Source organism: Hemicordylus capensis, chromosome 5 (genome assembly GCF_027244095.1).
Source record: "Hemicordylus capensis ecotype Gifberg chromosome 5, rHemCap1.1.pri, whole genome shotgun sequence".
In the NCBI taxonomy this organism is placed as follows: Eukaryota; Metazoa; Chordata; class Lepidosauria; order Squamata; family Cordylidae; genus Hemicordylus; species Hemicordylus capensis.
In genome coordinates this window covers 102,912,324-102,934,907 of record NC_069661.1, presented here as the reverse complement: position 1 = coordinate 102,934,907, position 22,584 = coordinate 102,912,324, and the positions used below count along the sequence as shown (strand labels likewise).

Genomic DNA, 22,584 nt, shown 5'->3' with positions numbered 1-22,584 from the left:
CAGGGCAGTGGTATGGGAAAGTCTTAATGCATTAACTAGCTAGGGAGCTATGAGTATGGCAGGCTATCAATACTTAAACACCTGTACCACTAGGCCCCCATTGCCTCTGCCTCTGGTCTGTGTAGCTTTAAAAGATCTTGGCTGAAATCTACAGAACAAAGGAACCTTTGCTGTAACAAGGGGCTCATTCACCATTATCACAACTGATTGTGCAATACCACAGCAGCTTCCGACAAGAAACTTTACTCTTTTCTGCCAAGTCCTTGAAAAAACTATGCTTCTTCCATGGCATTTTAAGGTGTGGAAATTAATTACTATGAAAATGGCATGGGGTTGGGGACCCTAGGTCATCTTCCTCTTGATCGGGTCCTCTGATGTCACAGTGAGCCTTTGTTACACTTGCAACAAGTGTAACAAATGTACCCTCCAAAAAGGTACGATTTCTTCAGGCTTTAATTGGCTCAGCAAATGATGTCATAGTCTGGGAGGTTAAAGAGAGCTAAAGACTACTTGGTTAGGCTGTTTGGGGCATTGAGAAATCCTTTGATTCAACCTTCCAAAGCCCAGGGGTAACTGTTACTAAATTAAAAGGATCTTCAAGTGACACCTTATTAACACTGCTTAAGAGGTGTCAGAGCCTTTTACTCAAAAGGGATAGACACCCTTAAGTGCTTATAAGGAAAAATAGAAGTGTACATCATAAAGTTAATTAAAGACATGATCCAGCTAAGAACTTTAAGCAGATATGCATTTTCTGCATCCGTGTCTTTTTAAAGCCATTCGTCATCCTCTTCCTCTTCTTGAAAGGAGGAATTAAGAACCCCTCCATCATTATCTTCCACTTTTCCCCAGCTGGACATGAAAACCTGTGTCTGCAATAGAAATACAAGTCTGGAACCACTACTCTAACAGATGTCACTGGGAGCAAATTATGAGGAGGGAAACTCTGAATGAGGACACGTGACCTGTTCTCACTGTGAGCAGGAGTCCAGGGGGCATGAAGAAGAGCCTGAGAGTAGCACAGTTGGGCAGGCAGCAAGACAGGCTAGCGCTAGAGAGTCTTGGCTAGCATTAAGCAGCAGACTTGCTCTGAGCTCAGCTGAGTCTTTGGTACTCCCCTGGGTCTGACTGTCAAACTTCATGCTCTTCTGGAGAGGCAAGTCTTAAAGGGACTGTGACCTGGAGCCTAGCACTCCTCTGCCTCTCGTTTAACTCCCACCTAAAGCATTTTCTACTGGGGCAGGCAGCCATCAGGGATTCTGAGACCCAGGGCAGAAGGAACCAGTCTCTCAGGGGGATCAGGCTGGGGTGTGTGGTACTGCTGGGAGTCCTAGTTCGAGTGTCTGTCTCTGTCTGAAAAGGTTCCTCACTGACACGCTTGGGCTCTGTGCTGGACCTGAGCCTGATGCTTCTGTGGTTGGTGCTTCAGGCCCTTCTGGCCAGGTTACTGTCTCTGTATGGGAGTCTCAGTGGCCTCTTGAAGCTGGGATCATGACAGAAGAGTTAAACATCTTCTACTGGTAAGTTTCCCAGACTATGGGAAACACCTATATCAAGCAGCAGCAATATAGGAAGGTGCTGAAAGGCATCATTTCATTCTGCAAGGAAGATGGCAATGGTAAACCCCTCCTTTACTCTTTAATCCAAGATTACATTTTTTCTAAGTTCTTTGATGTTAGAAAGTGGAGGGGCTGTGATATTCAGAGTTGTCTACCTTTCAGGTATATACAAGCATAACTTGTATTTAACCCGTATTTTTTACGGGAATTGGTTTAAATTCAGTCATCTTCTCTCTGGTAAATATGACATTTTTATGTTTGGCATCACTCTTCCAGGAAAAACTCCCAAAACACTTTACACAAAAATCAATTTTTAAAGAAAAGCACTACAAGCAGCACGTTTACATCTTTATGTGTTTTGCCCTTTACGCTTAGTTTTCTCTTGATGAACTGTTTCCATTGAAAAGTATTATTTCTGAACTGGTGTTGGTGGTAATGATTTGAAAGTGATGTCTGCGGATAGCTTACGTACACATGCAAGATTTGTAAGTTGATGGTGGTCAACAAGTGATGTCTGAATGATCTCATAGAATTGGAATTGCAAGAGTCCAGAAGAATGGCTAGTCTAGCTTTCTGCCCAAGAAGCAGCCTCGGAAAACGAAGGAATTCTGAGTTCTTCCCGGGTGCCTGTTTTGAAGAGTCTAGATTAGCAGGAGAGATTCTGGACTAGTGAATAAACTGTCTCTTGTCAAACAAAGAAAGGCAAAAGGGATGCTTTGGATGCTGGAAATTCTGTCTCAATGTCCTACTTGCCTCAATGGAGTAGTTTAGTTTTGTTAGGGGTGCAGATATTCCGTGGGCAAATCCATTGCCATTCCCTTCCTTTAAAAAAATAATAATTCACTGAAAGACTGGATAGAGACCTTTTGACTACTAAAGAACCAGTTTTAATTGAGTGGCCATATTGTTGGTTAAAGTGCTCCAATTATTATTGATCAAAATACATGATATTGAATCCCTTATAAATCTAAAAAGAGATCTGTTTGAAAGGATTATGTACACCTATGGAGAAGCCATCAGCCACAATTTAATGAAATGTCCATGCTGGAAGTCAGTTTGAATACTAAATGCTGGAATACGAAACTCCAAATACCAGATACCAAGAACAAATAATAGGAAAAGACTGATGCCTTCTTGCCAAGTGTGTGTGCTTCCGAGAGACATCTAGCTGACCACTGCTAGAAACAAGAGGCAGGTCCAGATGGACTCAGTGCACAGTTTCTCTTATTTTGAAAGTGATTCCAAGCATATGAGGGGTGGGGCTTGCCTCTATAAAGCAGCTTTCAGATTAATGATGCCATGTGAAACAATAGTTTTCAGCCTTCTACAAATTGTCCTTCGGGACTCATATTGTTTACTGTACCATTCAAAGAGTCAAATAAGTGTATGTGTTTTCAGGGAACTTGATTAAGATGCATAAGGCTGATATTTCTTTAGGCAAGCTTGTATGGGGAAAATAATGCAGGCCGATTTTTCAGGTTCATTAAAACATAACATTATTCGTGCAGAAAGCTTTCATGACTCATTGAATTAATTTCTCTTACCATCTTACTAATACATCAGGTTTAGACATTTGAATTTTCATGCTGAGAAATTAAAACTGAAATTAGTGTTTAAGTACACACAGAGACATCTCCACTCATCAAAGACACTTCAAGAAAGAGATTTGTCTCCCCTGCCAGAGGGCAAATCACACTGAATACCACAAAGGATCAAAAGTCCTTCCCCTTGTGGGAGCTCAGATATGTAAGGGGCCACCACATTATCCTCAGGATTATAAGCCTGAAGTTAGGACATGCAAATATTCTAAAAATATCACATTGGAGAACAATTTTCCAGTAATAATCTAGATCTCCTTTTGAATGTCCGTCTGTCTATCCATCTATCTAATCAAAATGCAAAAGGCATTGAAAGGGATCCGAGGGCATCCAGGGTTCATATAGTTTAACAGATGACTATATCATGTTACTCTTAAGAATGTATTTTGATAGATCTGTCAACACCATTAGGAGTAACAAAACAGAAAAAAGACAGAACTGGCATATTATCAAACCTGGGATAATCAGAGGTTTGGAAAAACAAGGACAGATTGGTTAACAGCAACACACCTAGTCATCTGTGATGAATAAGAATCTCCTCTAGGCAACTAGATAAGGGAGCTTTTGCAAACTGGAAGAGAGTTGGACCAGTTTTCCTCCTTTCAGATTTCCACAAATGACTACATAGGCATGCGAAACATAGATAAGAAAGCTAGCAAAAACATTTACTACTTATAGGGGCTGCAGCTATCAGACTACAAAAAGCATCAGAAAGTAATTCTAGCTAAATGAAAGTTTCAGATAAGGTTCAAATGATGTTCACATAGTAGAGGCTCTTCAGTTTACTTAAAATGGCCGTAGTTAATACACATAGGTTTGTGTATTTGGAGCACTGTCGCTAGGTCTGTCATAAAGGTCATTTTGATGAAGTGGTGCTGTGGTGAAACTGTCAAGCAGCCATTTTGTATGATGACCCATTTTGCCAGTTTTTAGAGATTAATTCCATTGGTAGCTGACCACCATTTTCTTTCTCCATCTTTTCCTGAGGATTCATTCAAACCTGGAGTAGGTTTCTTTTAGGGTTATGAAAAGAGGTAGTATCTTCTTTCCTACTCAATAGAATTTCAAGTTGGGAAAAGAGAGAGATGGCTGATGTGAGTCAAGGGAGAAGATGACAAGGCTCACTTAAAATTAAATTATAGCAGGAATATAAGCCAGTGGAAATGTTCCCAATAGTAGACCGTATGCTGTTGATTTGATATCCTAAGGCACATGAAATATGACCGAAGATAGATTAAGCCATAGACAAAATATGGAAAGTTGAGTTTCATATATTTTACATACAAGCTGTAGTTTCGAGGATTGTCTGAATCCAACCTCATTGTTGGATACCATCTCAAGTTTCAGACAACTGCCTCTAGAATGTTTCAAAATCAGAACTATCTGGTTTGCAATCCTGGCTTGAGGGATCACTTAAACCACAGTTCGCTGATTCAGACATTATGGTAACAACAGGTTGCTTACCTGAAACTATGGTTCTTCTAGCACCTGCGCAGAGACCACGCTGGAGCTTTCTAAGCTTCTTCTTGTTTTGATGGGAACCCTGCTCCCCCCCCCTGTATATGCAGCTGCGTGTCTCCTCATCCCCTCAGTCCTGGAGTCCACCGGGAAGAAGAACCCACAGGGAGGATGGCAGAGTGTGTAAAGATACAGATTACCACTAGAAGAACCATAGTTACAGTAAGCAACCTGTTCATCGCTGTGATCTCTGTTCTTTACACATCTGGGTGCATAACAAGCTGCCTTACCTAAAGATGGGTTTTAGTTGAAGAGTGTGTGAAGAACAGCCTTGCCAAAAGGGATGTCCTGCTGTGTTCATACATCAAAGGCATAGTGTTGGATGAATGAATTTGGCAAAGCCCATACAGCTGCGTGGCAAATCACTTCCAAAGGAACTGCAAAAAAGCAGCCCCAAAAAGCAGCCAAATTGGCCATTGCCCTGCTGGAGGTTTATGCCATGAGAGTTTGTGGCAGTGGCTTCTTGGCAATATCACAGCAGAGCTATATAGTGCCTATCCACCTTGAAAGGGTCCGAGAGGAGATCTGAGAGCCTTTCCGCATGCCTTCATAAGAGATAAAGAGGAAATTTGGTTTTCTCCAAGAGGCTGTACGCTGTACACAGAATGCCAGGGCTCCCCACACATCCAGCAAGTGTAGGTAGCATTCCCTCTGGAAGTTGGTTCAGGGGAAAAACCCAGGGAAGTTAATAGCTTGGGACTGATGAAAAGAAGAGGCCACCTTTGGGAAGAATTGGATGTCTGGTCTGAGGACTACTTTATGAAAAACAAGGTACGGGGCATATATCTGTAAAGCCCTTAGTTCGCTGACTCTGCGGGCAGAGGTAATGGCCACCAGAAAACAGACTTTCTAGGTGAGAAGTGTGAAGTCCACTGAAGTTAGGGGCTCAAAGGGTGGTTTCATTAGGCAGGCAAGTACTAGAGGAAGGTCCCATGACAGAGCCATAACCGGTGCATCCGGATAGATGAAAGGGATAAACCTTTCAAGTAACATTTCAAGAGGAGTCCAGGCATGAAGTTGAACTCGTAATGAAGATAACTTCAACCCTTTAGTTTTTAAGTGTAACAAGAAAGAACAAACTTGTTGAGCAGTCAGCAATTCATGTCCCGGTGGTGTGACTCCGCAAACTGAAGAAAGTGCTTCCACTTAAGTTCATATGATTTTATCATAGCAGGTTTCCAGGCAGCTTGCAAGACCCTGTGGGAAGGAGTCTGTATCCTCCACGCCTTGAGTCATAGTGAGGGCATGTCTGGATGGAGTACCTTGCCAGAGGCCTACATCAGGAGACTGCTTTGAACCAGTAAGTGCATATAAGTTGTGGCAAGTCACTTCAAGACCAGGAACCAGGCCCAGCGTGACCACCATGGTGCGATCAATATGCAATCTGCCCCTTCTTTGCTGATGTTCACGAGGATCTGTGGGATTGGTTGGAACAGGTAGGTGAAGTGTGGTGCCCATTGGGTCAAGAATGCAACTTCCAAGGAGTGTTCACCCTTCCCTGCTCTTGAACAGAAGAGACAACACTGACAGTTTCCTGCTGTCGCAAATGCATCCAAGACTGGAGTACCCCATTTCTGGAAAACCTGACAGTGTGGCGTGGTCTAGAGTCCATTCTTGAGAAAGAGCGCAAGATCTGCGGAGTGCATTTGCCTGAAAATTCACACAACCTTGGAAGTGAATAGCCTGTGGGGCGATGCTGTGTTGCTGGCACCAATGCCAGATCTGTATGATCAAGGCTAGTAAGGTCCTGGACCTAGTGCCCTGGCAATTGTGTTGTCTGTTCGGATAATGAGACACATATTTTGTAGGAGCTGTAGGAAGCCCTTCAGAGCCTTGAAGATAGCAAGAAGTTCAAGTTAATTTATATGTCTGGCATTTTCTGACCTGTGCCAGTGACCTTTTAGGGAGAAGTCTTCCAGATTAGCTCCCCACCTGTACTCTCAAGCATCAGTGGTCAGTACAAGGCAAGGAATTACTGAGTGGAAAGGGTTTCCTGAAGAAAGATGTAAGATGGAGGTCCACCAGGTTACCATTTCTCGGACCTCTCTTAGAGGGTAAAGGCGGACATTCTAGTGGTCTGTCTGAGGGCAGAAACTCTCTAGAAACCAGCACTGCAGAAGCTGCATCCAGAGGTACAACATGCACCATATAGCCCAGGAGACTGATATATTTCACTGTGTGGGTGCCACCTGATGCAATGTGCCTGGCTAGTGATACTACAGTCTGGATCCTGTCTTCTGGTAGGAAGATCCAGGCTTGCACAGAATCAAAGACAAGACAGAAAACAAAGCCATCTTGTGGGCTTGAAATGGGACTTCTTGGAACGTAAACATAGCCCAAGGTCCTCTAGGAGCCCCATGGTCCTTAGGAGAGCAGATGACACATCTTCTAGGGAGTCTGCAGCTACAAGCCAGTTGCCAAGTTATAGGAATATTTTGACACCTGATTGCTGCAGGTGCGCCACCACTTGTGCCATACATTTTGTGAATACTCTGGGGGCAGACACCAGCCTGAAGGGTAGTGCCTTCAATTGATATTCATCTGGTCCAACCTGGAAGTAGAGAAACTTCTAAGGACAAAACAGAAACGTGACAGTAAACATCCTTGAGGTCGATTGAGGCTAGCCACATTCCCCTTTCTAACAGGGACACGATATGTAAACGTTTGTAGGTGATGTAACAATTGAGTTCCTGCAAGTCCAGAATTGGGCCTAAGCCCCTGTTGTGTTATGGCATGGTGAAATCCAGGGAATAGAAACACTTCTGGGACACCCTCTCTATAGCATCTTTCTACTTCCACCACCTCTCGCAGTGCGGTGGTGGGAGTTGTGGTAATGACAGGGCAGAAGGGTGGAATGCTTGTAAATTCCAGGGCATTGCCCATGCAGACTATGGTGAAAACCCAGTGATCAGTGGTAATGTGCTTGAGGACTGGCTACATGGCCATCTACACCATTTCAGAAGATGTGTGGTAGCAGACTGAAAACTCATGGATCTAGCTGTGCTTTCCAATTTCTACGCCTGCTGAAGTGTGTCATCAATTTTCTCCCTGAACAGCATGTCTCTCTCGAATGGGAGGTCTTCTGTTCTGGAGTGGGCTTTAAAAGGTGAGACCTGATGAACGTAGCCAAACATGCCTTCTTATAACTATAGCAGTGATCATCACCTTGGCAGCACATTCTGAAGAATGTCTGACTGAATACAGCTCTTGTTTAGCAAGCTGCATCGCTTCCTTAAGAAACACTTTAGCAGGGTCTATTTAAACTTGTGGCAGAAGGCCACAGAAAGAGACCACCTTCTCCCACAAGAAGTGATTATATCTGGCATTGTAAGCTTGATAGTTGGTGATCTTTAAGTGTGACGTTGCCACGGAGTACACTCATCTGCCAAAAGTGTATTTTTGCCCTCCTGACTGACATTTCTGGGGCCACCTTGCTCGCCCCTTCTGCTTCTCACATTGCGGGGCACCGTCTAGCAGCTAGAGAGTGCCATTCCAGCGGGGTAGGAAGAGTGGGAAATGGTACCTTTAAAAAGCCACACACCTTGTCAGCACTGGCACCTGGCAGAACCAAATGCCGTGCCAACCACCCAAGTGGCCACCACGCACGCACAGAGGCCAGCTGAGCAACACGGGCAGGGAGGTCTCCGCGCAAGCTGCTGGGTCAGCCGTCATGCTTTCTGGAAACTGCTGGGTGCCTGCACTGGTGAAGTGGGCAGCTTTTAAAAAGGTACAATTCCCCATCCTCACCGCCCCTCCTGGAGTGGCACACACGCACCCCAGCAGCACATTCCTGCAGTCCACTGCTGCTTCCTGCCCATCCCCAGCCCGTGCGGCTGGCAGGAGCACACCATTGCTGGGAGGGGGGAGGCCTCTGCCATCACCACAACTGGTGGAGGTAGGAAGCACGCTGGCCCTGGAGTTGTAGTCCAACATCTGCAGAAAGGCCGAAATGTTGTAGCCCTGCTCTAAATGACGAAGCCTATTGTTTCCCCTGGCAATGGTCAGGTTCAGTGATCTGCTATGAACTAGACCAGGAGTAACCCAGAGCATTTTACAGGATGTACAGAAAGGGGCTAATTTGTAAGTCCGGGGTCCAATCCGAAGTCACAATGTTGCTACATGAACGGTGATTATGATTAGCAGAATAAATTCTGACATAGTTCCTTGGAAACTGTAATTCACTTGTTGGGCATGTGTTGCAGCACACTTCATCAGATGCTGATGTGTTTACATACTCTTTGTGATTGGCTGCATGGCTGCTGCACTTTGCATTATGGTGGCAGCAGTACTAATACAATTGCTGTGAGCTGTGGAAATGACTAGCAAGTTCTCACCACTACTGTAGTGATTTGTTAAACTAAAAAACTCAGCGTTGATATCTGGTGCCCAGCCCATGACCTGTTCCTTAAAAAGAGTAGCTTACATGAGAGTCAAATGATACCAAGCAGACTGAATTATCAGCACACACACACACACCCCATTCACATCTGTGCTTGTGGTCTCTCAAGGTGATAGGCTACAAGCTGCTTCCATGTGGGTGGGAGTTTCGCTTTGGGGGGGGGGAGCTTAGCAATGCATGGATTATCAGATTTTTGATGCTTGATCTTGGAAAGTGCCCCCCCCCACACACACACACTTGGTTATAACTCAATGGATTCTGCTAGTGAGACCCAGTCTCCCCCACCATCCCTTAAGGCAGTGTTTCTCAGCTGACGGTCTGTGGACCGGTGCCAGTCTGCGAGGCATTAGGTACTGGTCCATGAGGCATCACTAATTAAAATCACCTCCCGCAAACAATTTTGGGCTGGCAGGGGCTGCTGCTGTGAGCTCTCCAAAGCTCATTTCTAGGGAGCCCTCAATGCTGGATAACGTTCATTTCAAGGAAGCGAAATGAACATCTAGGCTGCTGCCTAGAAATGAGCTCCAGAGAGCTCACCTGGGCCCTGTGGACCCTGGGCCCTGCCCCCTTTGCGCATAACATCACTGGGGGTAGGGCTGGGGGCAAGGGGGGGTGACCCCTTTACTAACTGCTGTTCCAGGAAACTGCTCACGAAGAATGCACCAGTCCATGACTTCAAAATAATTGAGAAACACTGCCTTAAGGTATCCCAGGAGTCTGAGAAGCAAGCTACAACTGAAGTGCCAATCTCATAAAGGAAGAGAACACTGGCCCTATCCAGACATTATGTTTCATGAGCACACAGAAGTCTGTACACTCATACAGGTTTTTGTGTGAATGACTATATCTATGTTCATTTTAAAAGTGAATTTCTACAGGACCCTCAAATGCACGGTACAGTTGAGACGTGCACTGCTATACCTGCATTCAACATAACAGGTGAATAACTGTACCTGTGTAAGTTCTGTGCCTGTGTGCACAGTGTTGAACATAACATGTGAATAGGGCCTACTGTGATGGGGAATTATCCACTCCCCAGGATAATATGATTCTTTGCTACACTAAAAAAGTACCATATGTGGTTCTTCATGCAACCTCCATAAGGCAAGACCAATACATGCATGAATATGGAGCTTATAGCAGAGTCCAGGATTCCAATGGCCTGTTACAAGCCTGCCTCCCCATGGAAAGCTCAGTAAAAAGGAGAGAAAAAGGCTTGCATTGAGTGCTGTGGTGGCACGGCCAAAAGAGAGCCAACAGGATAGGAATCAGACACTGGGTCTGATCCTAATTTCAGTCAGAGTGACAGACACCAAAAATGCAGGGATTAAAACTCACCTGCCTCACACAGGATTCCATTCTCTCTCTCATTTCCCCTTACAAGTTCCATAATATGCTTCAATTTCTGGGAAAAATTTATAGCCAGTACTCCAAAGCCTCCCTCATAAGCAGTCAGGTATTCGGACTTACACCATACAGCACACATGCATTCACAAGGAATCAGGATGCCCAGGAATCAGGATGATGGGAAGGGTTAAAGGGAAAGAAGGAGAAGCAGTTAGCACATCACCAGTGCATTAAAAGGGAGAGGAAAGGGAAGAGAGAAGCAACGCATGGGTTGCACTGTCACTACTTTAATAGTCAGCTCCACTGGGATAGAGGAGGAAAAGCAGCAAGGCCCATAGTGGACTATGACCTAGTTTTCAAATGCATGAGAAGCAACGGGGGGTGGGGGTGGGTGGGAAGCGAATGGATTAATGTGCACATGACATCTATTTTGGGGAATGCAAATTTTCTACTCTGTTCACAAGGCAGAAGGGAATGATCAAGGAATAGTGTGTGAATGCATTTTTTAAAAGTTAAGACAGGAAAGCTCTCCCACATTTCCTCATTGATATCCACTCTTCATTTTGTCTGTAGGGGAGAGGGTGGGGGAGAGAGAGGGAGAGAGAGAGAGAGAGAGAACACAAACACACAGGAGCAGAAAAAGGAAGGGTGATAGAGCTAGATCTCGTCTAATTAACAAAAATAGAAAATTCAGCAGCAAAAGGAATTATATTTTATTTTCATACAGCATTTTCATATCTGTAATGTTAAGAGCTCAGATGATGGATTATTCTAAGAAAAGGAAAATGCACATTAAGGTAGACTCTTCTTAAATTTGCAAGTAGAACAGGCACAATCTCTCTCTATATTCCTCTTTAGACATACCCATCGCTAATCTCATGCATGGCAGCTCTCGTGAGAGTTCGTGAGCAGCTGCTGGATAGCAGCGGGGATGAGTGGACCATGTCCAGGAGGGAAAGCAGCAGCAAAGCCGGCGGTGAGGGAAAGCGCCGGCAGGCGGGCAGTGAAGGAAAGCAGAAAGCACCGCCGGAGGGCAGTGAGAGAAAGCGGACTGGTAGGGGGAGAATGGACTGGGGCTGAAGTGGGGGGAGAAAGGACTGGGGGTGAAGACAAAATGAAGATGGGTGGAGAGACAGGGAGAACTAAGGGCACAGATGTTCTGTGCTGGTTCAGCTAGTACAATTGAATTCACAAGGACAGGCAGCTGATTAACCCTGCAGTCACATCCAATCAACATCTAAGGAACCTCTTAAAGTTCCTCTTTAAGATTCTGCTTCTTTCTCACCTTTCCCTTAATATTCTGGTAGTAAAAGCCCCTCCCCACTCCTTCCCTTTGTTGATCTGAACCATAATTTAGTGTTACACCTGCACTGTTGCTAACCACAGCTCCAATCATAATCCATATTTAAAACCAGGTTTTGAAGTAGATTTACGGACAATGGTTAATTATTAATTATTATTTCTTGTTTACAGGTGTTATTGACTGGTTTGTTTTATCCAGACATCGAATCCTTCCCAAGGACCTGGGATGGCTGAATTTTATCATCATCATTATTATTTTACATTTATATCCCGCTCTTCCTCCAAGAAGCCCAGAGCGGTGTACTACATACTTGAGTTTCTCTTTCACAACAACCCTGTGAAGTAGGTTAGGTTGAGAGAGAAGTGACTGGCCCAGAGTCACCCAGCTAGTTTCATGGCTGAATGGGGATTTGAACTCAGGTTTCCTCGGTCATAGTCCAGCACTCTAACCACTACACCATGCTGGTTAAGAGGGACCTGAATAGTGTTAAACTTGGTACACTTCAGTAGTACTTAAATGTGGTAAAAACCGACACAAGAGAAGGGAAGGAGAACTTTCTACCAGAAAAGAGAGGAGGGATCACATGTTTGACCAGGGAACCAGTCTGATGAACCTTAGTTTTCAGGCAGCCTGTGTTACATTGGCAGCATGCAGCTGCCTTTCAATACTTTCTATGTCCTAAAACCATCATTGAAGACAGCAGCAATTTTCAAAGAGAACCAGGAAAACTGTTTTTATTAGCCCTTTAAAAGCACCTTTTCCCTGCCATGTATGACATAATGCAAGATTAAAGCTAAATGCAAATTAACTAACTGTAGTTGCAGTAGGGCTGGTCAAACACATACTTGCAATGCTTTTGTTTCCTATTTATCTCCCCCAGGACACAGGCAGCTAAGCTTTTCTTAAAGTTGGACAGCTTCAGCAATATATTGCCTTTATGGCATGATTAAAAGAAATCAGGGTAAAATAATGACATAGTTTAAGACAGCAAAACAGGTGAGTAAATCATTAAACGTTTTCTTAGCATGCTACTGTATTAAGAAAAAGTTATTGCTTGAGTTCAAGATAACAGCATAGTGTGTGTTGAGAGACTTATAAATCTCCCAGAAGGCTTTTCTGCCTGAGGTACACTAGCAGACACATACTTAGATTAAACTTTCATCAGCAGATCTCTGTTTTTCATCAATCTTTCATTAGCACATGGCTTAGAAAATCATCTGGTCAGGTACCATTAAAAGGCTTTTCATCTTCTAAAGAGAAATCCAACCAAATAAATTACTACAAGAAAAAAAGTCTGAGAAAGAAATCCCAAGGACTGCAAGATCGCAATGACTTTCAAATAACTTAATATTCAAGAGGTAGGAGTTACTGCATTAGTCATCATAATTATTGTCTATCTGACAATGAACAGAAGAGAATACTTGCCCTAGCTAGCAAGCACCATTTGGAATTTTTGAAAGCTATGTCTTGTTGGAGAACCAGCAGACGGGGGAAGCGTAAAGCATTTCTTCCCACCCCCTGCTTATCTACTGAAAATTAACCCTTTGGTCCCATCATGTTGCATCCATTCAGTGGGAAATCTGGTTCCCCAATTATTTTGATAAACATGTAATTTCATCCCTGCATCTCCAGGTGTATATCTTGTAAGACTCAGTTGCAGGTACAGTTACATATAAAAGATACTGATTAATTCTACATTCACCCTCCTAATCTCTCTGTGCCCCATCCTGTAACCACCATATGCATGCATGTTAAGCACTCTGGAATTCTGTTCAGTTCCAACCCCACTCCCTCATGCAAACACATCAAGGAAGCAATAATACATCATAAGTTTCCATCTGTCTCACTCCTCTATTTGCTGGACCCAATAAGCCTGCAGTTGTTTTAGTTTCAGACCAGAATGTCTACTAAGACTGAACAATCAGTTATGCCTTAAGCCTATGCTTGTAGGTCAATTCAAGAGTTTCTCCTTAGGAAATCAATGATAATCTTTGGCCTATTTGGAGGTTCGTCTTCAGGCAAAACATCTGAGGAATTTCAAATGAAAGCCAAAGAATTTGATCAAACTACCACAATTTTTTAGAGGGGTTTCACCTTTAGCCTAAATATTTCACAAGGAAAACATCTATCTGTATTATAGAAGAGAACATGTAGAAGAGACAATAATTTGTTCTGAGAACCGAAATACAGAAAACCTAGTGGGAGACATTTTTATAAGCGACAGTCAATTATATATATTTTTGGAGAACAAATTTATAAACATCAAGCCAGATATGTCTAGGAAAGGCACGAGTGGGAGGGGCAGCCAGAGCTACCCCTGTCATCTGTGAGGGAGGATGGCAACTCCATCAAGGCCCCTCCTGTGAGGAGCAACTATCCAGGCAGTCCTGACACCATATTGTAATAGAGAGATGGTTTGGATTATATTTTGGCCAGCCAGCATGCCCTGTGTGATAAAGAAATGAGCGCACTATGAGGCAATACCTACCACCCTGAAGTACATTTTAGATTTATCACAACTGAAATGCACTGGCTTTAAATGCAAGGGTCATACATTGTAACTTTGTAGACTGATCTCTATCTGGACAGATCTCCAGTGTGTAGTGTAGCCATGGCAGGGCTGCGCAACTTGGGCTCCCCAGCAGCTGTTGGACTACAACTCCCATCAGTCCTGAGGATGATGGGAGCTGTAGTCCAACAACAACTGGAGGGCCAAAGCTGTGCAGCCCTGAACTATGGGCTAGCTCAGAAATCGGCATTGCAGTACACGTGTGCTGCGGTTGCCTTTCTTCAGTCATGCTCACGGCCCAAAGGTACTGCTTAAGGGTCTGAATGGTAAACCAGTCAATACCTGGTTCAAATCTCCCTTCTGCAGCAACTCACTATTGGCCTTAAGCAAGTTACTCTTCTCTGAGCTTCAGTCTCTTATCTGCAATATGGAGATAATAACACCTAACTCTGAGGGCTGGTATAAATATTACTGTGATAGTATATGTGAAGTAGGGATGAGCACAATATCCCCATTTTCAGGGGACGAACCATAGCTCAGCGACAGAGCACATTCTTTGTGTCTCCAGTTAAAATGATTACAGGTAGTAGGGCTGGGAAAGGCTCCTGCGTGGGCTCTTGTCAGCATAGTCAGTGGCTGACATGTTGCACAAAGCAATGCCAGCGTTTCTGGCCTGCTGGGGCTGCTGTGCACATGAAAGCCAGCCCCGGCAGTTCTGTGCAAAAGTGCAGCTGTGCAACTACTAAAAGCAGGGTGTGGACACTTCTGCAGCCCTACTTCCACAGTGGCCACATACTGTTTTAAGTAGTTGTGGAACTGCACTTTTGTGCAACTCCACCGGGACTGGCCTTCCTATGTGAGACAGCCCTGGCGAGTTGGAAAAGCTGGTGCTGCCTTGTGCAACATGTCAGCCAGCATTTGGTCGGATGTGCCAATATTTTGATTCAGTATAAGCCAAATCCTACTATGAATGATCAGTGAAATCTTGTCAGATACTGTAAATATGATTTAGTTTCATCAAACATTACACAGTATATACTACTAAAACTGGTTTCAGATAGAATAGACAGTGTTGGTAGATGGACCAGTCTCGTGTGTTCAGATTCCTATTATCGCAAGTGCTAAGCACTGCTGTGTTCATGGAAATAACTGCTAATTTTACTTTTAGAAAGCTTGGTCCGCATTAAAATTTCAGGGCTGGCTCAAGGTTTTTTCACTTGTGTTCAATTTGAGGCAAGTTAGTTTTAGCAGCCACCTAAACCTGCCTTAGGGATTAGCTAATACATGTTAACTAATCTAGACTATAAAACCATAGATGTCTCAGGGATTGACCAGTGAAACACAAGAGATATTGGATTCACTGATGAAAGCCAGTCTGCTAAGCAATTTGCAGGGAGAAAACCCTAGAATGGTGGTCTCTGGCTGCTACTTAGTCTGCGTATCTGGTTGGGTTGGCCTTGCTAATTTCCCCACACGTTATAGATATGTGTACACAACCAAGGAGACCCAAAGTTGCTTTATATAGGAGACACATGTTGTGTGAACTGGCCCTTGGTTATGGCTTAGAGACACTCAGATGGAAGCTACTCATAGCATTGCAGCCAAGGCCCTTTCCTCAGTCCTTTTTCCAAAGCTTGAAGGTGATGATTTGAATGAGAAAAGGAAAGAAGAATGAAGGGAGCTTTATCCATTCCTGCCTATCCTCCTGAAATACCACCCTACCCCAAACCACTTTTACTCTTGCAAATCCATGTTTACCTCACAAACACAGTCTGAAACACCACAGGGGAAAAAACAGCTGGGGTTGGAGTAGAGAAGAAAAGTGGCGGGTGGGGGAAAGTTAAGCGTTCCCTTCCCTCTTCCAATGCAAAGTGTCTCCTTCCAAGAGTTCTTTGCAAGGGAAAATCCTGAACACTGCATACATAATTTCAGATGATGAATCAAAAGCTTCTGAAAAATCCTACCTGAATGTAATTTTGATACAGAAGATTGAGAACATTCTTTTAAACTAATTTTATTGACAGAAAAATGGATAGAGATATATTGCCCAATAATTTCAGGGATAAAAAGCACATATTCCGTTGACTGCAAGGATGCCCCCTATGTCCATAAAATATGCATTCTACACAAGCATATCTGAACAACATAAAGGAAAAGTAAATGCATTTTCAAACTCACCGGCCATTGTCACGGCCTACTCCCCAGACTCGGATGCTTACGATGGGCTGAGAATGAAGAATGCTGCGATCCATGGGGTCAACCAAATTTAGCATGTCATTCTCCAGGATAAGATACATGTCTTTCCCCTAATTTAAAACACACACCATAACCTGTTACTCATCCAAACACATATTTGTCCCTCATAATGTTAATTTTGGGAGAAGGAAGAGTATTTGCAGGGGGAGGTTTACAAGACATTTAGCTCTTCCCTTGCCCAGTGATTCTCTTCTATAAATCGACCCACAACCCCCATAGTTTTCATTTACTTTTAGGAAGTTTATTATTTTTTTGGCCAACTGAGCTCCAAAATCAGAAACAAGCTTAGCTAAGTGAAAAATGGCTGCAGGGGTGGGGTAGGGCAAGTAGTGGACACTTAAAGAGCAGAACTGATGGACAGAGCAGGGTTAAATATCCTCCCACTTTCTATTTTTTTAATCTACAACTGTTCCCCTGCTCTTGTATTGATTTGGCAAATACAGGTTTGGAATATATGTTTGCTAAGGTAACAAGTAGTTCTTCCCTAAGGACTGCTGCCTTTTCTGTCCAATACCAAGTAATTTGTTTGTTCTGGGAGCATCTGAAAATAATTTGTTTCAACAAGGGTTAAGAGAACAAAACAGGCATTTAAACATGAAAATAAAAAAAGCGAACTAAAGTTGATTAGCCTTTAGCAAAGTAATTTATTTTTTGATTATATAAAGCTCTGCTCATAGCAAACGTAAAGGCCATACACAAACAGTAATTCAAGAAACAAGTTCTTTGGTTTGCATTTCATCTAGGGTAAGTTTTAGAATGAAAAGGATGCTATCATTCGTAACAATGTCTTCAAAATTTTAATTCAAAATGCATGATGCCCTGTAGTTTGTCCTCACCAACTTAATAAGATGCTTAGAAAACACCTCTCACTTCCCAAATAAATAAATAAATACAATAAGTCTTTCTAGTTTTCTTTTTCCAAGAAAGAACCGGCCAGCTGTTTCCTGTCATTTCTGTAGGTCACAGCTGCTCAACTTTGGCCCTCCTGAAGATGTTGGCCTACAACTCCCATAATCCCTGGCTATTAGCCACTGTGGCAGGGGATTATGGGAGTTGTGGTCCAAAAACAGCTGGGGGACCCTAAGTTGAGTCTGTGGCAACACTGGTTAACAACTGATACCCTCCCACTCCCACTTTAGTGACCTTTTAAAAAATAGTTACTAGTTTGTTTAGAGCTGGTGTGCCCTTTCCTCTATGTCACACAATCTGGCAAACAAAGTTATCCTACACCAAATTATTACATGCAACGGAGCCTCACCAATCCCCTTTAAAAGCAGAAAGCAGGGAATACCATCCTTGTCTCTCTATAGGAAGAGGAATCCCTTTCATTACACTGGGGAAATGATATAGAACAATTGGCAAGCAAAGAACTAAATGAAAAGTATAGATTATTTAAGATTAGGAAAAGTTCTATGTTTTTGCTTCCAAGAACTGGCATTCTCCTTCAGGCAAGGGGACTTAGTGCCATGATAGGCTCCCTCTTGATATTAATCATCTGCAGTTTTGCTTAACATTCTCCATAACCATAACGTCGTCACCTCTTTTTATATACTGACCTAGCACTTATTTTGTTCTAGCTGAATTAGTAGAAAGAGCGAGAATCTGGTAAGCCACCTGTTAGGGACAAAAGCCAGATGTGATATGTCAAGCTCCCATCACCCCATAATGAAGACCACAATGTGATCAGGTTTATCAAGGGATTAGAGCAGATTCTCTGTGAGGAAGAGTTAAAGTGTTTGGGGCTCTTCAGTGTAAGGCGGGAAATGATAAGGGGGAATACAACAGAAGTTTATAAAATTATGAATCATATGAAGAAGGTAAGAGTGAGAGAAATCTTTCTCTCAGTTCTTTAATGTTAGAATGTGCATTTTTGTACACTGCTTTGAGCTTTTAAAGCTCAAAGTACATTTAAAGTATACCTTAAATATACTTCAAATAAAGTATATTTTACTTTACTAACACGAATAAATATTAATCAATAATTTATGGACTTCTCTATCATAAAATGTGATGATGGCTGTTAGATGAGATGGTTTTAAAACTGGTTAGACAAATTCATTGCTGGATATAAATGGTTATTTGTTATGATATTTAAGTCGACCTTCCAAGTCCAGAGGAGGTCTGTCTCGGAATACCAGATGCTTGGGACAAACATCACAGGAGGTTGCTACTATCCATACCCTGTTTGAGGGTCATGGTTGGAAAACAGATGTTGGCCTAGGTGGATCCTTGGTCTGATCCAACAGGGCAGTGCTTTTGTTCTTATAAGGTTCTTCTTATGTTCAGCCAATACAATACCCTCCTAACTGAGGACCACAATTAATGAGGTCACCTTGGAACACTTAGTAGCCTCTGGTTCTGAGAGTCACTACAGGCAGCCACAGCTGGAGGAGCTCCTTGTAGCCACTCACTAGAGAAATCAAGGACATTTCCCCACTGATTGTTTTACTTCCTTTTTCACTCTGGCAGTGGCTGTTTTTGCATGAGCAGGAAAAACCAAGTGGCCGGTTCAAATCCCTGCTGGCACTATATCGGGCAGCAGTGATATAGGAAGATGCTGAAAGGCATCATCTCATACTGCGTGGGAGGAGGCAATGGTAAACCCCTCCTGTATTCTACCAAAGAAAACCACAGGGCTCTGTGGGCGCCAGGAGTATAAATTGATTTGATGGCACACTTTACTTTACTTACTTCAAAAGAGACAAAAAGATTTGCCACATTTCTTACCTCTCCCCAGATGCCAACTGTGTCTCTTATATCATTTTTACAGTAGGAGAGCTGCCGGATGCAATTGTTTACAGCAACACTGCTTTTTCCGGGAGCCAAATCTTCCTCTGCCATTTCTACCCATCCCAAAGAACGAACAGCAAAGCACTGTAAAGTAATGAGAAACACAAGTGTTACATTTTAGATCTTAATTATTTAATCAATACTTTTACAAGCTTTACATTCTGCTTTTGCTGTACACTAGATAACACAATAACATGGTTAGAGTGCTGGACTAGGACCGAGGAAACCTGAGTTCAAATAACCCATTCAGCCCTGATACTTGCTGGGTGACTCTGGGCCAGTCACTTCTCTCTCAGCCTAACCTACTTCACAGGATTGTTGTGAGGAGAAACATAACTATGTACACTGCTCTGGGCTCCTTGGAGGAAGAGCGGAATATAAATGTAAAAATAAATAAAATAAAACATAAAAATGTGCACCAGAATTTGATAATCACTGCATTTAGACTCTAATATGATTTTTCTTCTCTCCCCGTTTTTTAACAGCTTCATTCGTAACTTAACAGGTACAAAAAGTTTGAAAAACAGATACACCAAGCATAAATACAAATTATCACTATATACAAAATAGCAGGCAATGCAGACAAAATAGTCTACACATTCTCACATGACTTCTTAATGCAGATGGTCAACAGGAAATGTTTCTATCACATTGATTTTGCAGAACAAACATTCTGTTGATACACTTTCATATGCCAAAATAATATTTGCCAGGCAAGAAAAAATTATTAGTTTTAAATTAATTTGCTCTGGGGTTATAAACAGCACCTCTTCCCACACACTCAAGTAAAATTGTTCACCACGCAAAGTTCACTATTCAATCATATTGCAGTGACTGGACAATATCATGTAATCATGTGAGAATAAGTTTACCTGAAAAAGGCTGAATTTATCATTTCCCAGGGTTGATTTGATTTAATCATGATTTAAATCACTTCACAGAAGTCCTCAATTTTAATTATTTAAAACATAATTTAAATTACTAGTCAGAAAGATTCTATTTAATCATCAGTTTCTATAAAAGTACATTCTTGTTGTCTAATATAAACCTAACATATATTCAGAAACAGATGTAGGTTTCATTTTTAGAAGGTAGGTACACACTAAAAGAGGCACATATTTCTCATAATGCTGTTTCATTTGGGCAACCAAGTCTTGCATTTCGTTGTTACACGGTTTGCATTTCATATGCATGCCTTTCTTACCCACAGGTACAGGAACTTTACTAAAATATTCCCAAACAGTCTCTCTTATGGCCTGCAGCCATGATAATTATTTCCCTTCTACAATAAAGGGCACATGTGGAAAAGGTTTCCTCAGGACTGCATGAATATGCAAATCCTCTATTCATTTACTGACTATCTTTGTCACTGCAGTTTTTTTTGGGGGGGGGGCTTGACTGTGTGTGTGCGTGCGCGCACTACATGTACACCACCTGCAGAATAAGACCAATCAGGTCAGTTATCTCTCATCCCCATATGTTCACGGGATATAATTAGCTAACATGTTCACAGGATATAATTAGAAGTTATAATTAATATTCATGATGATATCTTCTTTACGTTTTTTTAAAAAAACAATTTAAATAAAACCCAATTTAAATTTCATTTCTTAGTGCAGATCTTCCTGCTATTTGTTCATAGCTTTCAGATTATTTTCTAGTTCTATGAAATCATACCCCAACTACATTTTACACGAGGGCTTTGGTAAAGCTATATGCCTGAGAGAAACTTTCATCTCAACTGGGTTCTCACATCCGGTCCCTTTTTTCTTTTATTACAATGCGAAGTAGATTCAGATGGCCATGTATGCTGTGGCAGCTGCTTCAAAATGCAGTGGCCTTGACATGGATACAGTTAGCTGTGCTCAAGTCCTGCTGAAAATCAAGGATGTAGTGAACAGAGAGTGGGTCTGTGTTCATAGGGAGCCCAGCCGATGCAAGGAAGAGGCGCACAGCCAGGCCAGCTACCAAGGGAGGCACCATCGGCTGCACTGGGAACCCCAGCAGCTCCTCCAGAGGCTTTGCAGCTCCCCAACACAAAGCAGCACTATGGGTTCTATGAAGCCGTCTGCTCTGTTACAGCTTTTATTTTATTTATTTATTTATCAAATTTGTACACTGCCCCAAACTTTAGTCTCTGGGCGGTTAACAATAGCATAAAAACAGTGTAAAACATATACAAAAAACCTTAAAAACAATTTACCAATTTAAAAATAAACCAGAGATTAAAACCCCAAAATTTTAGGAAGCTGAGAAAGCCTGGGCGAAAAGATGGGTTTTCAGGTGTTTTTTAAAAAATTGCCAGAGATAGGGACGACCGTATCTCAGCGGGGAGTGCATTCCACAATCTTGGGGCAGCAACCGAGAAGGCCCATCTCTGTGTAGCTACCATATGAGTTGGCGGTAACTGGAGACGGACCTCCTCAGATGACCTCAATGGCTGATGGGGCTCCTAATGAAGAAGACGCTCTCTTAGATACCCAGGGCCAAGTTATAACTAGCACTTTGTATTTTGTCCAGAAACATATTGGCAGCTTTGCCCCTGTTGAAAATAATAGGGTGTACATTCTTCATAACTTAAGTCCCATTGATTTCAAGAAGACTAAAGTGTGACTAACTTCCTTTGCGTTGAAGCACTAACTATAATTACATGGAGCACCGGTCATTTGTAGCAGGTGGTCATGAAGGGAAGCAAATTTGACCTAAGCTCTACAGTTGCACACTTTTAATCAGCTTTGGAATATGGCAAAATTTGCCTTATTGCATGGCAGGACATTCTTCTCATGGCGGCAGTCACTATGTGCTGAATTCACCAGTGGCCCAACCATGGTGGCAATGACCACTCTGAGACCAGGGATTTGCAGCCTCACAAGCAAACTAGTTCTGTAAAATTCAAGCATGCAATAAATGCTACCTTTACCTATATTGCCACAACAGTCATAGGCTAGAACCTATAGCTTACCTAGTGAATAGATTACTTTCCCCTTTCCTTTTAGTATATCCCCCACAACACATCACAAACTGCTTTTGAAACTTCCTTAATTTCAAAAGAGAGTTGCCATGTGGCATGTAGTGGTGGAGGCTGCTCTTAGGGAAAGGCATCTCCAAGGCTTCCTTAGATGCAAAAAATGAATTGCGTAGTTCTTCTCATATAGGCAAGAGTAAATAGGGAGACAAATACAGATGTATGAGGAAAACAGTTATTGGGGGCCCTGACAGAAGAAAAACTAAGTAGCAGCAAATGATCTCTCTCTCTCTCTCTCTCTCTCTCTCTCTGTCTCTCTTTTTTGCGAAGGAGGAAAATG

At 42.6% G+C, this 22,584-nt stretch overlaps 1 protein-coding gene across 17 annotated transcripts in view; it reads right to left on the bottom strand.

The window, feature by feature from the left end:
- Positions 1 to 22,584, bottom strand: part of APBB2 (amyloid beta precursor protein binding family B member 2) — a 251,129-nt gene that overhangs the window by 38,738 nt on the left and 189,807 nt on the right. For all 17 annotated transcript variants that reach the window (XM_053253571.1, XM_053253573.1, XM_053253575.1 and 14 more), the window contains 2 exons: positions 19,217 to 19,363; positions 16,412 to 16,539 (listed from right to left, as the gene is read on the bottom strand). In XM_053253571.1, the coding sequence (XP_053109546.1) occupies positions 16,412 to 16,539; positions 19,217 to 19,363 (275 nt within the window). The remainder of the gene's footprint in view (positions 1 to 16,411; positions 16,540 to 19,216; positions 19,364 to 22,584) is intronic.